This window comes from Zonotrichia albicollis, chromosome 4 (assembly GCF_047830755.1).
Source record: "Zonotrichia albicollis isolate bZonAlb1 chromosome 4, bZonAlb1.hap1, whole genome shotgun sequence".
NCBI lineage: Eukaryota > Metazoa > Chordata > Aves > Passeriformes > Passerellidae > Zonotrichia > Zonotrichia albicollis.
In genome coordinates, this window is record NC_133822.1 from 23,369,791 (window position 1) to 23,389,968 (window position 20,178).

The following is a 20,178-nucleotide window of genomic DNA, read 5'->3' on the forward strand; positions in this document are numbered from 1 at the left end:
ATTTCTACCCAAAGATTTCTGCAGAAAAATTTAAAAGAAGGAAAAAGAGAATTGGTTACTCTAAAACCTATTTAGAAACCCCTTTTCATTTTGATTAGACTCCAAGAGATGGGGAATTTTAAGTCTAGTACTAATGTACCTCTAATGGTTAATTATTCTCACTGTTAATGTAAATGTGGTGGTTTCCAATCCTGAAATTTTCAGTCTTCAACTGCCAACTGCTAAATCTTGTTATACTTCCCTGTCAGATTAAAGGGCCTTCAACTATCAGATACCTTCTCCTCGAGTAAATACTTATAGGCAGTGATTAAATAGCCTCTTAACCTTCTTTCCAATAAGCTAAATGGAGTTCCCTAATCTCCCTATATGAGGCACATTTCCCAGAAAACTGTTCATTCTTGAGCCTCCTTGGAAACTGCTTTCCTTGTTTGTGGCAGCTAGAGATTCCAGAAGCAGCCCTTCTGACCTTGTATTCAGTGTCAGTGCCAGCTACTCACCCTGGCTCATTGATTCTCTAGTGAATACATCAAACTACCAAGGCAGTCCTTCTGGCTAAAGCATAACATTAGCATGGACACATCCAAATTACCTCTCAAATGACCACTTAAAACAATACTTCCAGCTCTCTTGAAAGCTACTACATCTCACAAAATACAGCTCCATTTTGTAAGAATGAGCTGTTTGAGGTTTCTGATTTGCTTGTTGGCTCAGTTATTATATCTGTTGCTGTGTCACAGGTGGCTCAAACTCAGTCAGGGCCACTTCTACTTCAAACAATGAATTAAATTGCATAAGTCAATCTCATCTCGCTTGTTGAGCTCACAGCTCTTTGTAGAGAGTCTCAACACCCCATGCTAAGCAGCAGAAGGCTTCTGAAGGCTTAGTGCCTGTGCTGCACATTCCCTCATGTGAGTATCCCTAATGGTTCCAGACAGCAGACACCACAGCACTGGACCTTACATGGATCTTATGACAAATACTCCCCCTAACTAAAGCCCCAGTTTGGAACAGGAAAAGGAACCTTTCTGATGTCAGGGACTCAGCAGTCCCTCAACCTACTGGTCCTACTTCTGCCAACACAGATGAGCACGGATAGGGCGGAAGGACTGTGTGATGGAAAATAGAGCCTTAGTTTTGTTAGAAGTAGTAAATTATTGGGTGCATATCCAAGGCTCACTCCATCCTCACCGTTCCTAAACCATCAAAGAAATAGAAAAATTGAATGTGTTAGACTCTGTCTGTGTCTGTGGGGAAGTTTCCTGCAAATGAACAGTCCTGCACAGCTGAGGGATCAAACAGCATGCCAGCAGGGATAAAGTAAATTACCTCTTCCATGCTCTACCAAAGCATAAGGATACCAATGGAGGAAGCAGAAAATAGCCAGTACCCAGAACACTTCCCAAAAAAGTAGAGCTAAATCCATCAGACTTGGATCCAACCTCAAGTCTCAATCTGATAAGTCACAAGTGTAGAAGTTGCCATGGAAAAGACCACATTAATATATAGGTTCCTCTGAGACACTGCAATCACTGCTTATTCTAAATACAACAGCTGACCAATATCTACTGCTTCGAGTGTCCTGTTGGCTGAGAGCTCATATCAATTTATCTTATTTTGGTTTTCAGACATGATATTCATTTGTTTTAATCTATATGTGATTACAATAGCTCCACATAAGCAAATACATGCAGTCAATTACCTCAAGAGCACAAGTGCTATAGCTGTGAAAGTACTTTACATTTTGCTACTATGGCTAAGAATTTCTCTGGATTATCCTCAGTGGTAAATAAGATCTCAGTGGTAAATAAATAAGAATCTGCTTTGCACTGCTTAATTCACCAAGCCACAGGATTCCTTAGGCTGGAAGGAACCTTTAAAGTCCATCTAGTCCAACCCCCTGCAATGGGCAGGGACATCTTCACCTACATCTGGCTGCTCAGAGCCTCATTCAATCCAGCGTCAAATGTTTCCAGGGATGGGGCTCCCACCACCACTCTGGGCAACCTGTGCCAGTGTTTTAACCATGTTCATGGTTAAACACTTATTCCTTATATCTGGTCCAAACTTGCACTATTTTTGCTTAGAGCCACTGTCCCTTTGTCCCATTGTCCTATTGAAACAGGACCCATTTTTCTTATAAAACCCCTTCAAATACTGAAAAGCTATAGTAAGTGCTCACAGGAACCTTTTCTTCTTCAGGCAGAGCAACCCCAAGTCCACATGAAAAACAACACAACCCACACACCAGCAATACCTTCAAGGATTTCCTATAAGCTTTCTTCTTCTAAAATACATAGAATTCATATATTTTAGCATTTGAGAAGACAAGGATGACACCAGCAGTGAGTACTTGTGCTACAGAAGCTCCCCTGGCCACACATACCCAGACATTCAGCTTGCTCTGCCAAGTGCTTTTTCACCCGTGTAAATTTTTAAAACCCTGGCATGTCTGGAATAACATTCATCCTTTATAGGGCTCCATAACTTCATTATTAAATAATGCCTCCATTAAATGAGAAAGTAGCCATGCATTTAATCTATACAGTATATTCACAGTCACATTAGCAATGCAGAGTGACATGCACTCATAAAAAAATGCATACAGCTGTCATAATTTCATTCCTGTGCCCTTTTGTGGCCCCTCATTATTATTCCTAAAGCTTGAAGCAGTCTTAAACATCATAAAATATGCATTAGCTCATTCCATCATGTATCCTGCTCTTTATTTAGCCTGGCATTAGAGTGCTATCTTTTCATCTTGAAATGACACTCTGATAGTATGACAGCAACTATGAGGAAGGCTGTGTTTCAGAAAAAAAATACCTGCATATGAAGCTGGAATAACCAAAAGCTAAAGGCAGACACCTGAGCAAGGTTTGTTCCTACAAGCACACCTGTCTAAACCATATAAATAGAGCTGTTCATATCAGTGCAAAGCTGCTCATATCAGTCCTTAAGCCACATGTCAGTCTGTACAGGGTGGCATAGCTGCCACTGGCAAGGGGACACACAAGGTGCTACAGCTGCTCAAATTCCTGACACTTCTGTGGACATTATACCCTTTAACTTGCACAGAGAACTCTGGGTCTGTACCAAGTCCAGGGGCATTGTGGTATACTGATCCATAGGTAACAGCTGTTCAGTTTGAGAAAAAAATTATATTCCTGCCACTTCCAGTCTTGTGGCTCTTCTCTTCCCTCCACTTCCACACTCACACCTGACATATATTATCTCCTTTAAAAGACTTTGCAAAGCTTCCCTTCCAGCCTTTTTTCTCCAGTATATTACAGTCATCTTTGTACTTTTTTCATTTCTTAATCATGAAATCTCTTGGAAATTCGTAACATAATCACTTTTTCTACTTGTATGTATCTTAATGTTTTATGTTCCAGCTTTACTTCTGAATTATAAGAACAGGATGTTAAATCCAACTCTATTTCTTATTAATAAAATAACTGCCCATCCACTAGGCTAAGGAAATAAAAAGTTCATATTACCTCTGGATTCATGGAACTCCAGTGTAACATGTGCATCAAATCCAAGACTGAAGTAATTATTGAAGACATTGAGGGGAAGCTGTAATTAGATAATAAAGAGACATTAAAACAGCGTGAATGGAACATTTCTCAACACACCAGTGTTTAACTATTTAAATGTGGCTCATCATGGAAACCTACTAAGAACAAAGTGGAACATACCAGGGAAATGTAAGCAGAAGGTTGCTCTGAAGGTTAGGAATGGCTTGTGGAAAATAATCGGATACAAGAGCCTGAAGAACACAAATAGACCTACAGTGCTTTATGATCATATGTGTGTCTTTGTTAGCACACCAAAGGGTTCCTTATGTTGTCATTTAGATTTCCCATAAGGCTGCACCACTTAACATATCACCAACACAAAGGTTTTCAAAGGTTTTGCTGGCTCTTCAAGCTCAGCATGGCAAATGAAGCTCCAGCTGTGTTCTTCTCACTCCATATATAACCAGGAGCAAGTCAAGTCCCAGAGAAGAAGCCCTAATCCTACTGAGGATGCATGAGGCAGGCAGGCACACATCTGGCCTCTTCATTATTTCACACACCCAGCGGGGCTGTAGAGAGGCAACTGTAGCATCCAATAGATAAGCTGGAAATTTTAACTGAGAAGAAGGAAATAGTTCACAGAATCAGGAGGTTTTTTTAGTTTGGTGGTGTTGTCAACATCTCCAGTCCAAATGATAAATTATGTGATCTCCTTGCAAAAATTTTCCCATTCTTCAACTACCAAGATACACTAGTGGAGATTATATGGGGACCCACACAGAAAGAAGTTAAATACAAAAATACACTACACCTTGCTGTGAAGTAGGAAACAGCTGACACCCATAAGCAAAATTCTAAGGAATTAAATTTTACATCCTCTTTTTAGTTTTCTCTAATTGGAGAATGGATGGCAGTTTTCCTGCAACTAGAGAAAAGCAACAACGACCTTTCCGATAAAATGCTAGGGATTTTTTTCAAGAATTTAATCATTGACATAAATGTTCAATGCCAATGTTGTTCAAACAACAAATAAATGCCTTTCACACAACTCTGGAATTGCTGACACATGAAAAGAATCAAAGGGAGAGATGCAAATAGAAAATTTAAAAGTTGCAGAACTCCCCACCCATGCTGCTTGAAGTGTAACCCAAATAGGTTCATCAGCATTCTGTGGGTCCCATGGGAAACAGCAGGCTCTGACCTTACGTGCCCCATCCTCCAGCTCATCCTGGGGCAAATCAGGGTTGCGCTCAACCTGGAGATTCCAACGGTCCAGCTGGACAATGGTTCCATCTTCTACATGGCACAGGATTTTAGACACTGGCTCATCCGTGTAACCCTGATAGCAGAGAGACCAGAGTATCAGCCACGGATAGTGAAAACAAATCAAGTTACCAATTACCTACAGACTTCCCTCCTTTCACACATGCCTGAAACCCTTGATACATTTTTGATCAAGCATTTTAATAAGTCACTATTGAGGTGCACAAGTCTAGGGCAGGCAAAGTAAGACCATAAGGAGAGGAATTCAAAGAATATCTGCCTGTCCTGGAATAAGCCCAATGCTGTAGTAAAGGATAAACAAAGAGAAAGTTTAAATTATGCTTAAATTAGAAGCCAATTTACTGTTCTTGTTACTTGGCCTGAAATACCAGATACATCTATGTACACTTTTATTGCAACAACAGCATTAGTAATTCAAAATCCCAGATTGCAAATTGAAGCAAACCATTCTGCCAGAGCGAAACAGACCTTGGACACAGCCCTGCCTGCTATTTTAGCCAAAAGGAAATTCCACCCCACAGAACTAAATCTGAGCAGCGAGTTGAGAACCCCCCATAAATGCACCCCAGCCAGTCCTTACCCCACCCCAGTTGAGGGTGCGGGCAAGGTCGTTCCCAGTGCCAAGTGGAAGGACAGCCACAGGAGGTGGGGGGCTGAGTTGCAGCTCATCGAGGATGGACAGGATCCAGCCCACCTATAAAAAGGAAAATCAGGAGAACCTTTAGGAATGGTATAGGAAAAAGACATATTTTGATCATATAATATTCTGTTTTACAGAGAAGATCAAGTAAAGGAAATCTAAAAATGAATGAAGAATAATATGGACAATTCAAGGTAATTTTTTTTAATTACCATTGTGTCAAAAGAAACTCAACCTTTGACAAACAGCTATGAAAGAAAATGAGAGACACATTAAAACAGCATGGCGTCTCAGAACTTGTCCTGCCAAGCATGAACTTGCTCACAAATCTCCCTCTCCCATACAAGAGACCTTAGTCCGGAATTATTTCAATCAGTACAAGGCATTATATCTATCTATATATATATATATAGATATATATATAATATATACAGATATACACACACACATATATTTAATAAAAGAATAAAAGACTAGACTAAAAGGCAGACTACGGCTCAGGGATGGAGGCTTTGAATTGGAACAGTGAATCTGTTTCTTTTGTATCCTAAGCTATTAGTTATTTCAGAGAGCTATTTCTTCTATCTTTCTTCTGGACTACATAAAGCTTTCAAATAGAAATCTAGCCAGAAGGAACAAATTACTGTAAATTATTTTGCTCTCATTAAATGGTAATTTTCAAAAGGGGCAAAGAATTTTTGCTAAAGATGTTATCAAAATTTGATGACTGAAATTCTTGTTGCAAAAACAAAGGACTCTTCCTTAAACTACTTGTCACTTAAAAAAAAGTGAAGAACCTGTGCTGCATTTTTAGATAAAGAATTAATAAAAAATAACATAAGGGTTTTTTTTTTCCTGTTGCCAGTTTTCAAGGATTCAGTGTCTACTGCAAATGTGAACTTTTAAATAGGACAGAAAACCTAAATCCTGACTACAGCTGGATTGAATTTTCTTGCCCCAACTAATGTTACTGTGATTTCAAAGATATTCTCAATCCAAAACAGGGTAGCTTCACAAAAGGCACCCAGCATCACATGGCCATCAGGAAAAATAGCTGGAGTTTGAAGGACTGCAGAGGAGGTGGCCTGATAAATACAGAAACCACCATGCTATTTAGTATTCTAGGGTGTTTCTTTCTTCAAGTCTCTTCAAAATAAATTTAATTTTGTACAAATGGCATTTATCAGACAGCTATTTATCATAACCAATTGTCCAATTATTAAAGCATTCATCTGGGATGTGCTCCCCTACTTGAGTTCATTGTCTGACAACAGCCATCTCAAGTACTTACAACTCTCATGAACTTGGATGTCACCAAAAAACTGAGGTCTTTATAGGGCTTTTCAGAGGTAAGTAATCCTCTCTCTTTCAAAATATCTATACTTCTGCACTGATAACAGGAGACAGAATAAAAAGTCAAGATAACATCAGTAGGGCCAGGACTTCTTAAAGAATTTGGTTGTTGTCATTATCACCGACTTAATCCACACATCTGTGCCTCAGCCTCCCACTGCTACAGGTAAGATCAAAATACCCACCACTTTGGTAAATGCTTTTAACTGATGAACAAACTTCTATTTATAAGGACAACATTGCTATTTAACTTGAGGTCACTTCTAAACCCTGTACATTAGTTGCACAATCCAGCATGACACATACTATCATTTCCCTGTAAACAGAAAGTTCCTGACTGCTTTGAAAGCAAAGCTTTCCACTTCTGCCCTGAAGTGACAATGGAAAAGTTACTATAAAGTTCTGATTCACCTCAATAATGAGAGGTAACATCTGGTCTCATTGCATATTCATTAAGTTCATTTGAGCCAGATTTTTCATTTCTAGATGTAATGGCTTTGGGAATAACTAGATATTAATTTGTTTCAAACTGAGCAGCAGCAGAGGTAACAGTGGAGCACTGCTCATACTAATGAGAAGGTGCTGCCACCTCTCGCACAGTTCAGCAAAGGGAAATAGGTTGGTCTGATTTAATGTAGCTGTATTCTTTTCTCTTTTAATATCTTAATGATAATCTTTTTTCCCCATTCCTCAGATGGGAAAGAAAACAGATGGAAATAGTTTTTCTTAGCTGATGCCTCCGGCTAAAGGACTGCCTTTCATGTTTAAAAGAAAAGTTCATCATTCCATAACAGTCATGTCTTGCTTTCCCATGTACCAGCAAGGCAGTGGTCTTATCACGGATTTTTTTCTTCATTCTTGCAGGGGAAACATTGATATTAAGATCCCTATCCCTGGGGTTTTAAAAGAACCCACAAAAGCTGGAAAAAATCCCCCAGAAGTTCCAGCCAAGGTGAACTAAAAGAGGGGATTCAGCTCTCTACAAAATAAACCAACCAGCTCTCCATGCCCTAAACATCTACATAGAAATGTTCTGTCCAATCACTGATCTTTTAAGTAGTAATGCATTTTCCTTACCATTCTTACTGCTAAAATTGCCACCAAATGCACATTGAGGAACTGAGCCCCTAGAGATTAAAGGTCAGTTTTTCAACTGCATTAGCATTCAGTGTCACAGACTGAGATTTAAAATATTTTGAAGTACTGGAAAGAGAATGTAGTTATAATAACTCCATTACCACTCATGACCTTCAGACCATGAGCTGCAGAGTTTTTCTCCAAATGAAGGTGCACAAATCCTTTCAAGACCTGACCCCATTCACTTATCCAGGAACACAGAAATTGTGTTGTTAAGAAAAGTACTGAACCTGGATCTGCCAGGGTCTAGCAGGAAGGAGCAGAAATTAAGATATAATGGCTCCCAGACACTAAGTTAACACTCAGATCTAGTGTATATAATGAGAGGAGGCCAGCAGAGTTAGTTTTTATTCCTTTTAAGCTGTACAAAATCTTTATGCATAAAGAAGAGAGAGCTTTGGACAAGAGAACCTGGCCCCATATCTTCACAGGCCAGACCACACAGGAAATTGAAGAACAAATATAGATTTCACAAGTGTAAGATATATTGTCTCTCAGTGCCTCTTCAGGCAGGGTGAGATGGAAATCCCACCACTGTGAGGAGTTTAATCACTTGGCCAAAGAGCATGGCGCTGCCAGGCCCCTGCCACCTACCGTCCCATCCCCGCCGCACGCCAGGATCCGCAGGTTCGGCACTTTTCTGTACAGCTCCAGCCTGCCCAGGGAAAAAAAGGGGGGAAAAAGGAGAAAAATGTAAGAACAGCAATGCAGACATTTTTAATGTATTTTGCTGAGTGACAGTTTAACCACCACTTACTGCATTTTCAAATATTCATTACTAAGAATATGAGGAGAGGTGGAAATGCGAAACCACCAGGATGTGAAATGAGGCCTTCCTCCATGTCAGGCAGCACCTCCTGACAAGTGTTTGATCAGTTTAGCATCTTCCCAGATTTTCATATTCCCTCTAGGGAGGTCAAAATCTTTCATTTTTCTCTTACCCTAAAGTAAACAAATTTAAACATTGAGGTTTTAAAACAATATTTAATGTTCTTCATCATGACTTGTTGAGCTACCATTTCTGAGTCTTGTATAATGTGACAGCTTTTACAACTAGTGACTGTATTTTAACACCACAGAAGGCAAGAATATATAATAGAGTTCTTTCTCTGGATATGTGATCTAAATACCAACAGGAGAGACAAAAAAAAGCACCCATTGAAGTCCTGCTCCTTCAGTTGCACCCTTCAGAAAGCCATAATGAAATATTTTCTAATGAAGGTGTGGACGTTCACATGTAGAGAGCTGAGTGGTCAGAGGAACTCACCCTCCTTTTCCCCATTACACAACTCTGAAAAATCTATGTCTAACTTAAAGCTTCTTAACATCATGAGAGAACTGCTTCTGCAGGAAAATAAAAGCTTGGGTGCCTTGAATAGGAAACACTTGGACTGCTCTTCTACAGGCAAGTATTTGATTTTTCATTATTACTGTAAAATATTTGTAGTAATAATATTTACAAAAACATAAAAACCATATTTACAAAATGTGAAAGTAGTTCTGAATAGATGGTTAAGAAAAGTCAGTATCCCCATGTCAAGTATCACAAGAGGGTGGCTTCTCAGCCCTTGGCAGCAAATATCAGTCCTTTAAAGAGAGGTACTCTCTCCCTTGGAAGAGGTTTGCACTTGAATTATTGTCTGGCTAAGCTGAGTTAGTTACTCAGTGAGCAGGGACAGTTGCACAGTGCTGTCTGGTGGCAGTCTGGAGACAGCCTCACCCGCTGGAATGCTCATTCACTAGGGAATGGTCAGGCATTGGGATCCTCAGCAAGCCTTGGAGCCTTCTGGACCTGCCTCTATCTGAACCTGGGGGCAGCTCCTGACCTCTTCTCACAAAACCCCCCACTGCAGCCCTTACCCCGTGGCATTCGCATTTTCTGGAAAAATTTCTTCACCCAGGATTTTTCTCCTGGGAAGCTGAGAAGCCTCAGAGAAAAAGCAAAACAAATTATTTTCTCATTTGCTTCTCCTGTGTTGTGCTCACATGTGGAATGTATTTGGAGGTTGTTTATTCAACAGGTAATTGTTTCATTGGTTTCTGCTGTGGGTTGTTTTCACTCATTGGCCAATCAGTGCCAAGCTCTGTTGGGACTCTGGAGAGAGTCATGAGTTTCCATTCTCTTGTTAGCCTTCTGTCTATATCTTTTCTGCATTATTTAGTGTAGTTTAGCATAGTATTCTTTAATATAATATAGAATCTTAAAATAATAAATTAGCCTTCTGAGAACACACAGTCAGATTCTCCATTCCTTCCTTTGTCAGGGCACCCCACAAATAGAATACTCCCCTTGCTACCAAAACCTGGATGTGTAAACCTCACATAGCCACTAATCCAGCCAAGCTGGATCTTTTCCTGTTTTCCTGACCAGATCAGAAATAGGGTGCACAGCAATGAAGGCTCCAGTACTTACGCATCTCTCGGCCCTTCCTGAGAGAGATCAAAGACCTGGCGTGGATTCAAATACCACATAAACATTTGGAGAACCTTGGTGCCCTGGCAAGAGAGAAAAATCAAAGGAAGGGAAGTTATAAGCAGTTTAATGATTTTTGGAAATAATAGTGTGCATTACTCACTGTATTTCAACTGCTTTTCTTTTTTTCTGTGCTTTATAAAACCAACATAAAACAAGAAGACAAACTAAAAAGTGGCATAGCAAATGACTGCTCTGTAGGATAGCAATCCAGGACAAGGTACACATGCAGGTGTATAGAACAATTCCAACAACACAGATCACTAATGGTCCATAAGAACAGGCAGTTGGGGTCAGACCAAAGGTTCATCTCCCACAGCAACCTGTTCTCCTGCTTCTCACCACCTGCAACAAGAAGAAACCTCTGTTATCCCACCTCACCCTCAGCTATCCATGACAGCAAGAAGTTGAACAAGACTTTAGCCAAAATCTCCATCACATTGAACAGTGTGCTGCCCAATGTCCAAGCAATGGCAGTGGCACATCACCATGATGATCAGTCATCATTGTAACCTCTTCCATCTAATGAAGCAGGAGTCAAGGACTTTGAGGGGTACAGCTGCCCCAATGGTCCCTCACTCTATGCAGTGTGGCCAGCCCACAACCTAATGGTATAATTTCTGTTTTCTCAAACTCTGAGCTTTATATTCCCACTCAAATCCCTTCCTTCACCTTCTGACCAGACACAAAGTGACAGGATTTCTTACTAGTAGCAGGGAGCTAAGAACTCTATGGGCTGAGCTTGTGCTCTAATTCAAGAATGCCTCTCAGACATGGCCTGAGGGTACATATCAGGAATTTTCCATAGCTCTCTCTTCCTAGGAATGGCTCTTCTGCCTGACACCTTCCCTGAAGTGAAGAACCAAGAATAGCAGTCATACTACCTAGGAAAAGGTATATGAACAGAGAAAATAAATGGGATGTTTGCCATAGATATTCTTCCAGTCTCAGCTGTGTGCAGTTCATAGAACTCTTGAACCAGAGAGAGGTACAGGACTTCACGGTTTTTCACTTCCAAATATCTCAGCCTGTGTAGATGTTTAGCATCTACAACATCCTGATGCAAGGAGTTTTTCACTGAACTACAGACTGTGAAAAGAACCAGCTTTTTTCTTTTGTTTTGAATTTGATAGCATCTCTAATTCTAACAGAGGAGAAAATGAGCAGTGCCTATACTACTCTCCATGCTCTATAGGCCTTTGTTGTATCTTACACCAATCTTTCCTATTACAAGGCCCTGTTTATTGAAAGGCACTCCAACTCTTAGATATTCAAGAAGTGGCAGAACCAGGGCAATAGTCACTTTGGTAAGTATTCATTCCAAGAGTCCTAAGGAAGAAGTCTGCTGCATTTCAGTCACTGCAACATGCTCTCTGTGGTACAGTCCAAGACCACTAATGATTTTTCTTAGATGCCATAGGAATATGTCATTTCACATTCAGTAATTTTAACCAGCCTTCCCTAGCAAAGCTAAATCACTTTTTGGATAAAGTCTAAAAGCTTCACTGGAAACCTAAATTCTCTGTGAAAAGATGAAATCTCCTGAAAAATTCCAAAGTATCATTTTAGATTCCTTTCAAGAATCTGAAGATAGGAGTACAGCCACTCAAATACTCAAACACCCATTCCAGTCATCCAACTCTACTGAAGTAGAAAAGCCATTCCACAGCAAGGACCTCTTCTGAGGAACGTCTTCAGTCTTCTTCAGGCAGAGAGTCCTTTCTATCTGACTGGCCAAGAAATACAGCCACTTGCAGAAACTCTGCTGTTAAACTTAAACTTCACAATCCAGACCCAGCTGATACTCTTACCTGATTCCCTCCACTTTTTGGATTGACAAAAACCAGCAGTGGCTTCATGAGTGGAGAGGAGATAGGTTTTATCACAAAAGGCCGGCCTTTGTTATCCTGAGAAACAGAAGCAAGGACCAGCTTCAGTACAAGGGATGTAAGATTCTTTGGCAAAGCACACACAGAAGACACAACCTAGCTCTGACAAAACTACCTCAGGTACTGAAAATAGTACAGCCATGTCAATGTGGTGTCCAGTTAGAGCAATTTAACCAGCTGAGAAAACAGAATAAAATAAGAAGGGGAAAATATAATTTGAGGGTAGCTTACAACTATTTCAAAACTCTTTTGAGATTATTTCTGACCCTATTCCCCATATTATTCACACAACACTGCTAACGTGTCAGAGACAGTGTTATTTCTAATACAAACAATTTTTCCAAAGGAAAATAGAATGAGATAAGTTACTTATTCCATGAATTTCATTGAACATACAAGTTGCATAAGCGCTTATTTGCAGATAATCTGCTCTCAAATTCTTGGCCTTACTGCCTTCCCACCTTTGAAAAAATGCCACAGATGCAACATGACACATCCTTGGGAAAACTATTTGCCTCCCTACCCCACCCCTGCAGGACACCCCAGAGCCCAGTAATGAGGGCACTGTCCTGGGCTTTCACAGACACAGATTGCAGTTTCTGGTCTGCAGTTCTCCCACCATGCAAGAAAGGACTTGGACCAGAGAGCCCTGGCTATGCAGGGGTGAGTCTCCCTCCACCTCTCCCATGAGGCTCCTTGTCTATATAATTAATCCACTAGGAAGGATATGGAAGCAAGGTCTTCTATAGACAGGTGGTAAATAAACCAATAGATCAATAAACTGCTTTCTCTCTCTGAGGTCCAATTTTAATATGAGATCCCCTGAAGAAGACATCCTAAAATGGATCACATCTGGGCCACAGCCTTGCACCAGTGCACTCACCATGGGTTTACAATCCCAGTTTCACTCCCCCTGTTCTGCTTAGTGGAAAAAAAGGGTGTGAGCTGAGTCTCTTACATTCCAAGGGAGCACTCTTTCTTTGGGGTGCTGGTCCTTCTGGAGTATGGTACATTGTTTCCCCGAAAAAAATCAACTCAGAAAAAAAAAAAAATTCATATGAGTTTTACCTCTTCTAACAACAAATTCAATATAATAAAATTTCCCAGGGGAAAAATACATTAAACATTCCAGTGGAAAAAAAGGGAAAAAAAAAACCTAAAAACTTTTAAGTCTGTGTTTAGACATTTAAACAAAAGGAGCATGATATCCAAAGCACTTGAATACCTACATCATTTCCTCTTTTGCTGGCTTTTCTTTTAAAGGACGTTCTCTTCTTTCGCCTTGTTGAAGTCTTTAAGGAGTTCTATATCAAAAGAAAAAAGAATACATGAAAAGCAAAACAAAATTTAGAAGACAGGCCCAGACAGAGCCCCTTTACGAAGCTCTTCCATGCATGTCCACTTGGAGAATGATAAGAGTATCTGGCACATGCTCAAGATTTAAACTACATGCGCTGCATGCGTTACACTTCCACACCACCGTTTATGGAGAAAGCCACACACGGAGACCAGACTGGTGCTTTGGAACTGGAAACTTTCCCACGCTGTGAGGGGGGAAAAAAGATCAGATGCTCCCATAGACTCACATAACACCACATGTTGTACCTGCCAACCCTCCCAAAAGGGGTAGGAGACGCCCGTTTCCCCTTCGGGGCTCCAGTCTCCTGCCCAATCAGGCTCGTCTCCTGGTATGGAGACCACCTGCATAAAGATGTAATAAAAAAACATGATAAATAAGATATTTTTCATGTTTTTTTGTTTGCTTTTTTTAAAGGAAAGAAAACAACAAGTTTTAGCTCTGGCAACCATTATGACTCAACGTAGGCTACCATGGCATATGATGCTGACACTGTAGAGTCAGTTCCAGCCTATCAAGAAATTTGTGCAATCATCTGCTAAGGAACAAACTGAATTGCTGATTTTTAAGGATTTAAGTAAAGAAGGTGTTTGTCAGCTGATTTTTTGTTGTGTTTTTAAAAATTAATACCACTTAACTACGTAGGAGAAAAAATGTAAAAGTGCTTGTATTTGTGAAGAACCTATTAAAATAGAACTTATGTTAAGGCTGTTCTCCAGGCAGATGACAGTCTGCTCAGTGACATACAGCAAAAAGGTGTTCTGGTGTGATAAGAACAGTAAAAAGGGTAATTTTATAATACTTTTTTCTTTATTTTAATTCACTAATTGAAGTTATACCTGCAGGAAATCTTAACCATTTCCATAATTGAAATTTTGTCTTATGGGAAATACTCCAAATATTTTTACAGTATTTCAACTTCTAGTCTAACCATCACCAGGAAACAAAGTAGCATGAGGAATTAGAAGAAAGTTCATTGATTTTTTTTTTCCTGGTTATAAGAAGGAAAGCAAGATTCACTCATCTCATCTGAAAGTTCTTTTCTGTCCTGACCTTGATCAGATGTGTTCCACTAAACAAGCAGAGATCATGAAATCTGTAAAAAGTGATGTTTATTCTTAATCCTGCTTGCTATCTAACATCAACAAGAATAGCTAAGTTTTTCTTAATACTCATCAACCACTTCCAAAATTTCAAGACTTGGGTATGACACACCAGATGCACAAGTTAATGTTTCCACATCCCTGAGAAGAAAAACTAACAGCTATCTAACTGAAATACCTAAAGGCATTGCCTTCTATCACATAGACCAAGAGAAGCCTGCCACAGAGCACAAGGTCCCAGGTTCTCAGCATTTCTGAAGAAGGAAATAGTTATGCTTATTGCTTACTGAAAATACTGAAGACAAGACAGCTCTGTAGAGCAATACCAGGAATCTGCCCTTTTAGACCATATTTTGAGAAACCACCTAAAGAAGCATTCACAAGTTCATAATCTTCCCCATGCTGATACAAAGTGATCTCGAAAGCATGATAAATCATACAGACTGCAGTGACTACCAAGTGCATCAGCAATCCCATCTGCATGGTCTTGTGCTGCCCTGCCTCAGTAGTCACATGGACTGCAGACAAAAGCCTTGATGTCAACACAAAGTTTGGGGGCATTACATTCACAGCTGCTTCCCATGGGGGCCTTAGCCCAGTTCCTCAGGCATTCTCTGTAGGATTCTCCCTGGATTTGGGCAAAACACAGGTCAGAGAGGAGATCTAGTCCATTCACACTCTTGTTACCAATGTTCTGAAAGCTCACACGCATGTCAAGGGTAAAGATGGCTCAGTAAAACCCCAATAATTTTAAAAGAATAATTTAAAGAATTAATAAATGTAGTTGTCATTAAATCCCACTATAATGGGGATTATATTCCCACAGTGGAGTGGGAAAAGGCATTCAACTATATTAAAGAAAGAGTTTAAGGCTAAGTCTCCATTCATGGTTATAACCATTTTAATTTCCATACTAAAAAGGCACTAAATGCTGCATCCCTACAATGTTATTTCACCTATTTTTAAATTTTTTTTTTTTAAATATGCCTACACCTATAGTGTCAACAGAACCTAAAGCTTTGCTGCAGAAATTGCAACCTCATGTCCGTAGCAGATGAACTGCAAAAAGCTACTTAGACATACACAGGAGTTTTTTGCAAACATGCAGCAGAGTAACAGCCAAAGAGAATCAGCAGTCTTTGCACACTGAAGTGAAGAAATGGATACATAAGATCTTGTTCACAGAACAAGGTAATGAGTGCTTTGTAAACAAACAATGTTATTTAGCAAGGTACCTGATAGCAAAGCATACCTTTAAATGGGCACAATAAGTAAATCCTAACTTCCCTCTAGAGAGGAAACCTCTCCTTTGTGGATGTCAGTTTGTGCATCTTCAAAAAGAGATTTCTCATGTTATTAAATGGTCAGTATAGCTCTCAGAAAGCTGAGGTAGATGAACAGAGTAATTGGAGTTCTTCTTGTACGGTTTTGGATGGTGTGAAGGCCATGGCCTACCTCAGATACACCCAATGAAACCTTTCAACCTTTTCCCTTACAACACTTCATCCTCGGTTTTCAAAGGCTTTTAGTACACTGATTTTCAAATTACTTTAATAATGAACAGTCTCTGGGAAGGTCAATCTTGACCATATTCTGGTTGTTCACAAACCACTGTCAGACAAGCCAGCTGCACTCAGCAATTGAGGAACTCTAGAAATAAGCCCAGGAATGTAATTGTTCACCAGAACTAGTTCACAGTCCTCAAAGGAGGAGAAGAAAACACCAATTTACTCACCTTGAACAGAAAAACCTTGGAATTTTACAGTTACTGCCTACTGTCTTCCCAAACAGAAGACAGACTAAATCAGTAAATCCACCTGTCAGATTCTCCTTATCATCTACTTTTCTCCCACAACACAGGCATATAGCAAGTCCAGTGCCAGAGCTAACACCACTTTGGCTACCAAACATCACCTATAATAAAATACCACCAGTCAACAAGGGTGACCTGCTTCACAAACTAGGAGATGGAATTGTTTGGAAATCCAGGAAAGCAGAGCAGGTAACAAAGCACTGCTAACAATCGAGAAATACTGGAAATCAGTAGAAAAGTTACAGAAGTGGCTCACATTACAGATAACATGGAAGAGGTATATTGGAGTTTTCCATTCATATAAGGGGGTCACTACACACAGGGCTACCACCAATTCCAAAACTGTTTGAACAATGGTGAATATTCTTCATCTTTAAATCAGTTGCTTATAAGAAGCAAAAGCTCCCCATTTAGACCATAAATGTCAGTATAAATTTGTTTTTAATCAATTACACCATGATGCTTCACCAGCCCAACATTGTTGGTAACGAGACACAGAGTGTAGTCTTTGTGCTAGCCTAATATTTGAAAGGTGGTGACCCATGTTGTACAAAATAAGCATGGAAAACCATTTTTCTGGCAGTCAAAAAATAAAAAATTGTAAAACAGGGCAAGGTTTTGCTACAAAATGCCATCTTATTTATTTCAAGGAAAGCACAAACAAACAGGATGCAGGCACCACTAAAAATCAATTTTATATGAGCAGGGAGTTCAGTTCAGGAGTTGTCTGTGACCAATGTAAGTAGTTAATTAGAGCTGAGGAAATATTTTATACCCAAAAAGCTTATAGCCATATTTATTCTGACTGTTAAATATGTGAAAAACACATTGTTGATTACACATTCATTTTTTTTTAATGTGAAATTACAACAATTTGTAAATATTTTGTCTGTACTCTCCGGATGAAGTGATGTGAATATTTCATAGTGTTTACCAAACATTTCTATAAGGTGAAGAGAGTCATAATACATAGAAGTAGAGCTGGCCAGAAACAGCAGGAGAGGAAAAATATTTCCTAAGAAAACAATAAATAAGAAAACAAGGCTTCTGCCAAAAAATCTGAAAACGCATCCAGAAGATGCATCACTGTTTTCTAAAGTAATAAGGATGCATTTCCCATAACTCCAATGGGTGCTATTAGGAAGCTTCATGGAAATGCACCAATTGTCTGTGTTAAATACAATTCTGATCTATTTAATGCTCCAGCTACTCAAGATAAGGTTTTCATGCTACTGACCATGAAATTCAAGGACTAGAGACGTGATTGAAAGTTAATAATCAAGTATTTTCTCTGTGCTCATGACTCAGGCACACAAAGCTAACAGTTACTTTCTTTTGGCTTAACATTTTAAGCCTTTATTTAGAAGATATTTTTTCCATAAATTATAATTACCTGAATTAGATTTATTTTTTAATTTGAAGTTTAAAAAAAAAAAATGGACAAGCAAGCAAATTCTCCATAAATATTGCAAGGAAGATATACCCTGCTTTGGGCAAAAGCCAAATCAAAAAAAAAATATATGTCAGAATTTATTGGGGTTTTATTTGTTTGGGGGGTTTTTTTCCCCCTTTTTACTAAAAATTAAGTAAAATAAAAATAAAAACACTTCTTTTTCTAAGGTCAAACATGGATACATCTGTCAAATACTACACAGTTGCTGAAAGTTAGCCAAGCATATTAAGTCTCTGTTTAATATGGACTCAACATTCCTAAACGAAAGAGAAAAAAGTATTTCTCTAGAGGAGACTGAGAAAGAAGAGCATGGGGAAAAACTACAAATGGCAAAAAAACCTTTTTTTCTCAGAGTAGAGGTGGCTAGGAATATTGCAATGCTCCCTCTTGATCTAAGGAGAAACAGAGGCCGCTTTGGTTGATTTTTTGGTAACACTATCCATGTATTTCCTCTGCTCCTTGCCTTTAACAACCAGGCTTCCTACTCATGCTCAAATCTATCACATCCCTAAACTGGAACTAAAAGCAGTATCACAATTTTGGCCTTCTTCTGGTTTCATGGACTACTTTTGTCTTAATGCCTTGGCTTCAGCCTGAACTTCTTAGCTTCTTCTTGACACCCAGGAGGCAGAATCAAAAAGCCCAGGTCACTTCCCAAGGATGGACTGAAATAAAGAATATTATTCTGAAATAAAGAAATTAACCAGCATTTCTGACTCCTTGATATGTTCAGCATTTGTTTCTTTCAGCTCAACTTCGAGTAAAAACAAACTTTCAAAGAAAAAATTATCCTTGCATGATGTGAACCCCCTTTTAATTTCTGGCCAGCTCTCTTTAGGATATGTTTTTTCCCTGTTGTGTTCAGTGAATTACCCTCTCCAAGACCTGCCACATCCATCAAAAAGCTTTGAAGTCCAATGCCTGTTATGTGCAACAATAACTGTGTGCGTTTGTTTACAGCTGAATGTGCAAGCAAGACCTGATTCTTTACATGTCCATTAAAGGCAAATTCAGAAAGATGCAAGTCCAGACACAGCCAATTCCTACTGCAGTTCAAGTGGATGTTTGTGAAGTTTTTCCCTGTATTTGCTCAGCTCTATTTAATGAAACATGCTTGACTGCCTACCACACAGAGGATGTCTTGCAGTATGCTTGCTGAACTCACAGTTACAGGAACAACTCTGAGCTGAATCAGCTCAGAACAAGTCATGTTTGTTGCTAATCATCCCAAACAGGGAAATTCACTGAAGGACTTGATGGAGGGGAAGGAGGATACAGGTTCATAACCACCATGGATGTATGCTGGGTTTCAGGGAGAGAGGCAGGGTTGAACAAGCATGCCTTGGTGAAGGAGGACCACGCAGAGAAGCCAGGCTGGCCCTGCACAGCCAGACAGGCCCTGCACAGCCAGACAGCTTCAGAAACAGACATCAGCATGCAGTTACCTGAGGTTTCTTCACCTTAATGATCCAGGTGGGAGGCACAATGACAGCAGCATGAGCCCCCAGGGAACATGGCTCCTCAATGTGATGTAGCATGAAACAGGTGACTTTGTTATGAAACTGGAAGAGAGGGAAAGAGAGGAGTCAAGAAAGACAAAGGGGAAGCATGGAGAAGAAGATGATGGTGTTGGTACAAAAACTGGAGCAATATTCCGAACTCCATCATCTTCAAGTCCTTCAACGTATGGAGATTTAGGACATGTAACTAAAGATTATCTTCCTAAGCCATGTCTTCTTAGAAAAAAAAAATTAAAAATACACAAACAAAAACGAACCAAGACAAACAAAAGCACCAAACCAACAAACAAAAAAATCCCACAATCACTCCTAGTCAAACTCAGTCTCCTGAGGTATTTTCCACTTACCGCCAGCTTGCACCAGGAGCAACTGATGGCCACAATCTCTTTACTATGGAAGGAGAATTTCTGCTGAAAGCCCTAGAATAACCAGGGGGGAAGAAAACATTAAATTCCTCTTGACTATAAGAAAATATGTATCTCTAACTCTAGCCAGGTGACTGTGCTAGGCAAGCAGATTTTGGGGGGATAAAACAATTACAGGAGGTAACAGAGAAGCTTCTTCCACTGGGGAATATTCACATAATTTTTTAAAAGGATTTGTGGAAAATTTTTCACTTTTACTTAAACTTTTTTGCA

General features: G+C 39.6%; 1 protein-coding gene across 6 annotated transcripts in view; it reads right to left on the reverse strand.

Annotated features, from left to right (window-relative positions):
- DGKI (diacylglycerol kinase iota) overlaps positions 1–20,178 on the reverse strand; it is a 201,245-nt gene that overhangs the window by 83,937 nt on the left and 97,130 nt on the right. For 2 of the 6 annotated variants that reach the window (XM_005482769.3, XM_026790865.2), the window contains exons 7-16: positions 19,888–19,959; positions 19,466–19,582; positions 13,900–13,995; positions 13,524–13,598; positions 12,217–12,312; positions 10,346–10,428; positions 8,527–8,587; positions 5,383–5,496; positions 4,720–4,857; positions 3,498–3,576 (exon numbers count right to left, since the gene is read on the reverse strand). In XM_005482769.3, the coding sequence (XP_005482826.3) occupies positions 3,498–3,576; positions 4,720–4,857; positions 5,383–5,496; positions 8,527–8,587; positions 10,346–10,428; positions 12,217–12,312; positions 13,524–13,598; positions 13,900–13,995; positions 19,466–19,582; positions 19,888–19,959 (931 nt within the window). The remainder of the gene's footprint in view (positions 1–3,497; positions 3,577–4,719; positions 4,858–5,382; positions 5,497–8,526; positions 8,588–10,345; positions 10,429–12,216; positions 12,313–13,523; positions 13,599–13,899; positions 13,996–19,465; positions 19,583–19,887; positions 19,960–20,178) is intronic. The other 4 variants (XM_026790867.2, XM_026790869.2, XM_026790866.2 and 1 more) reach the window with 3 other exon arrangements.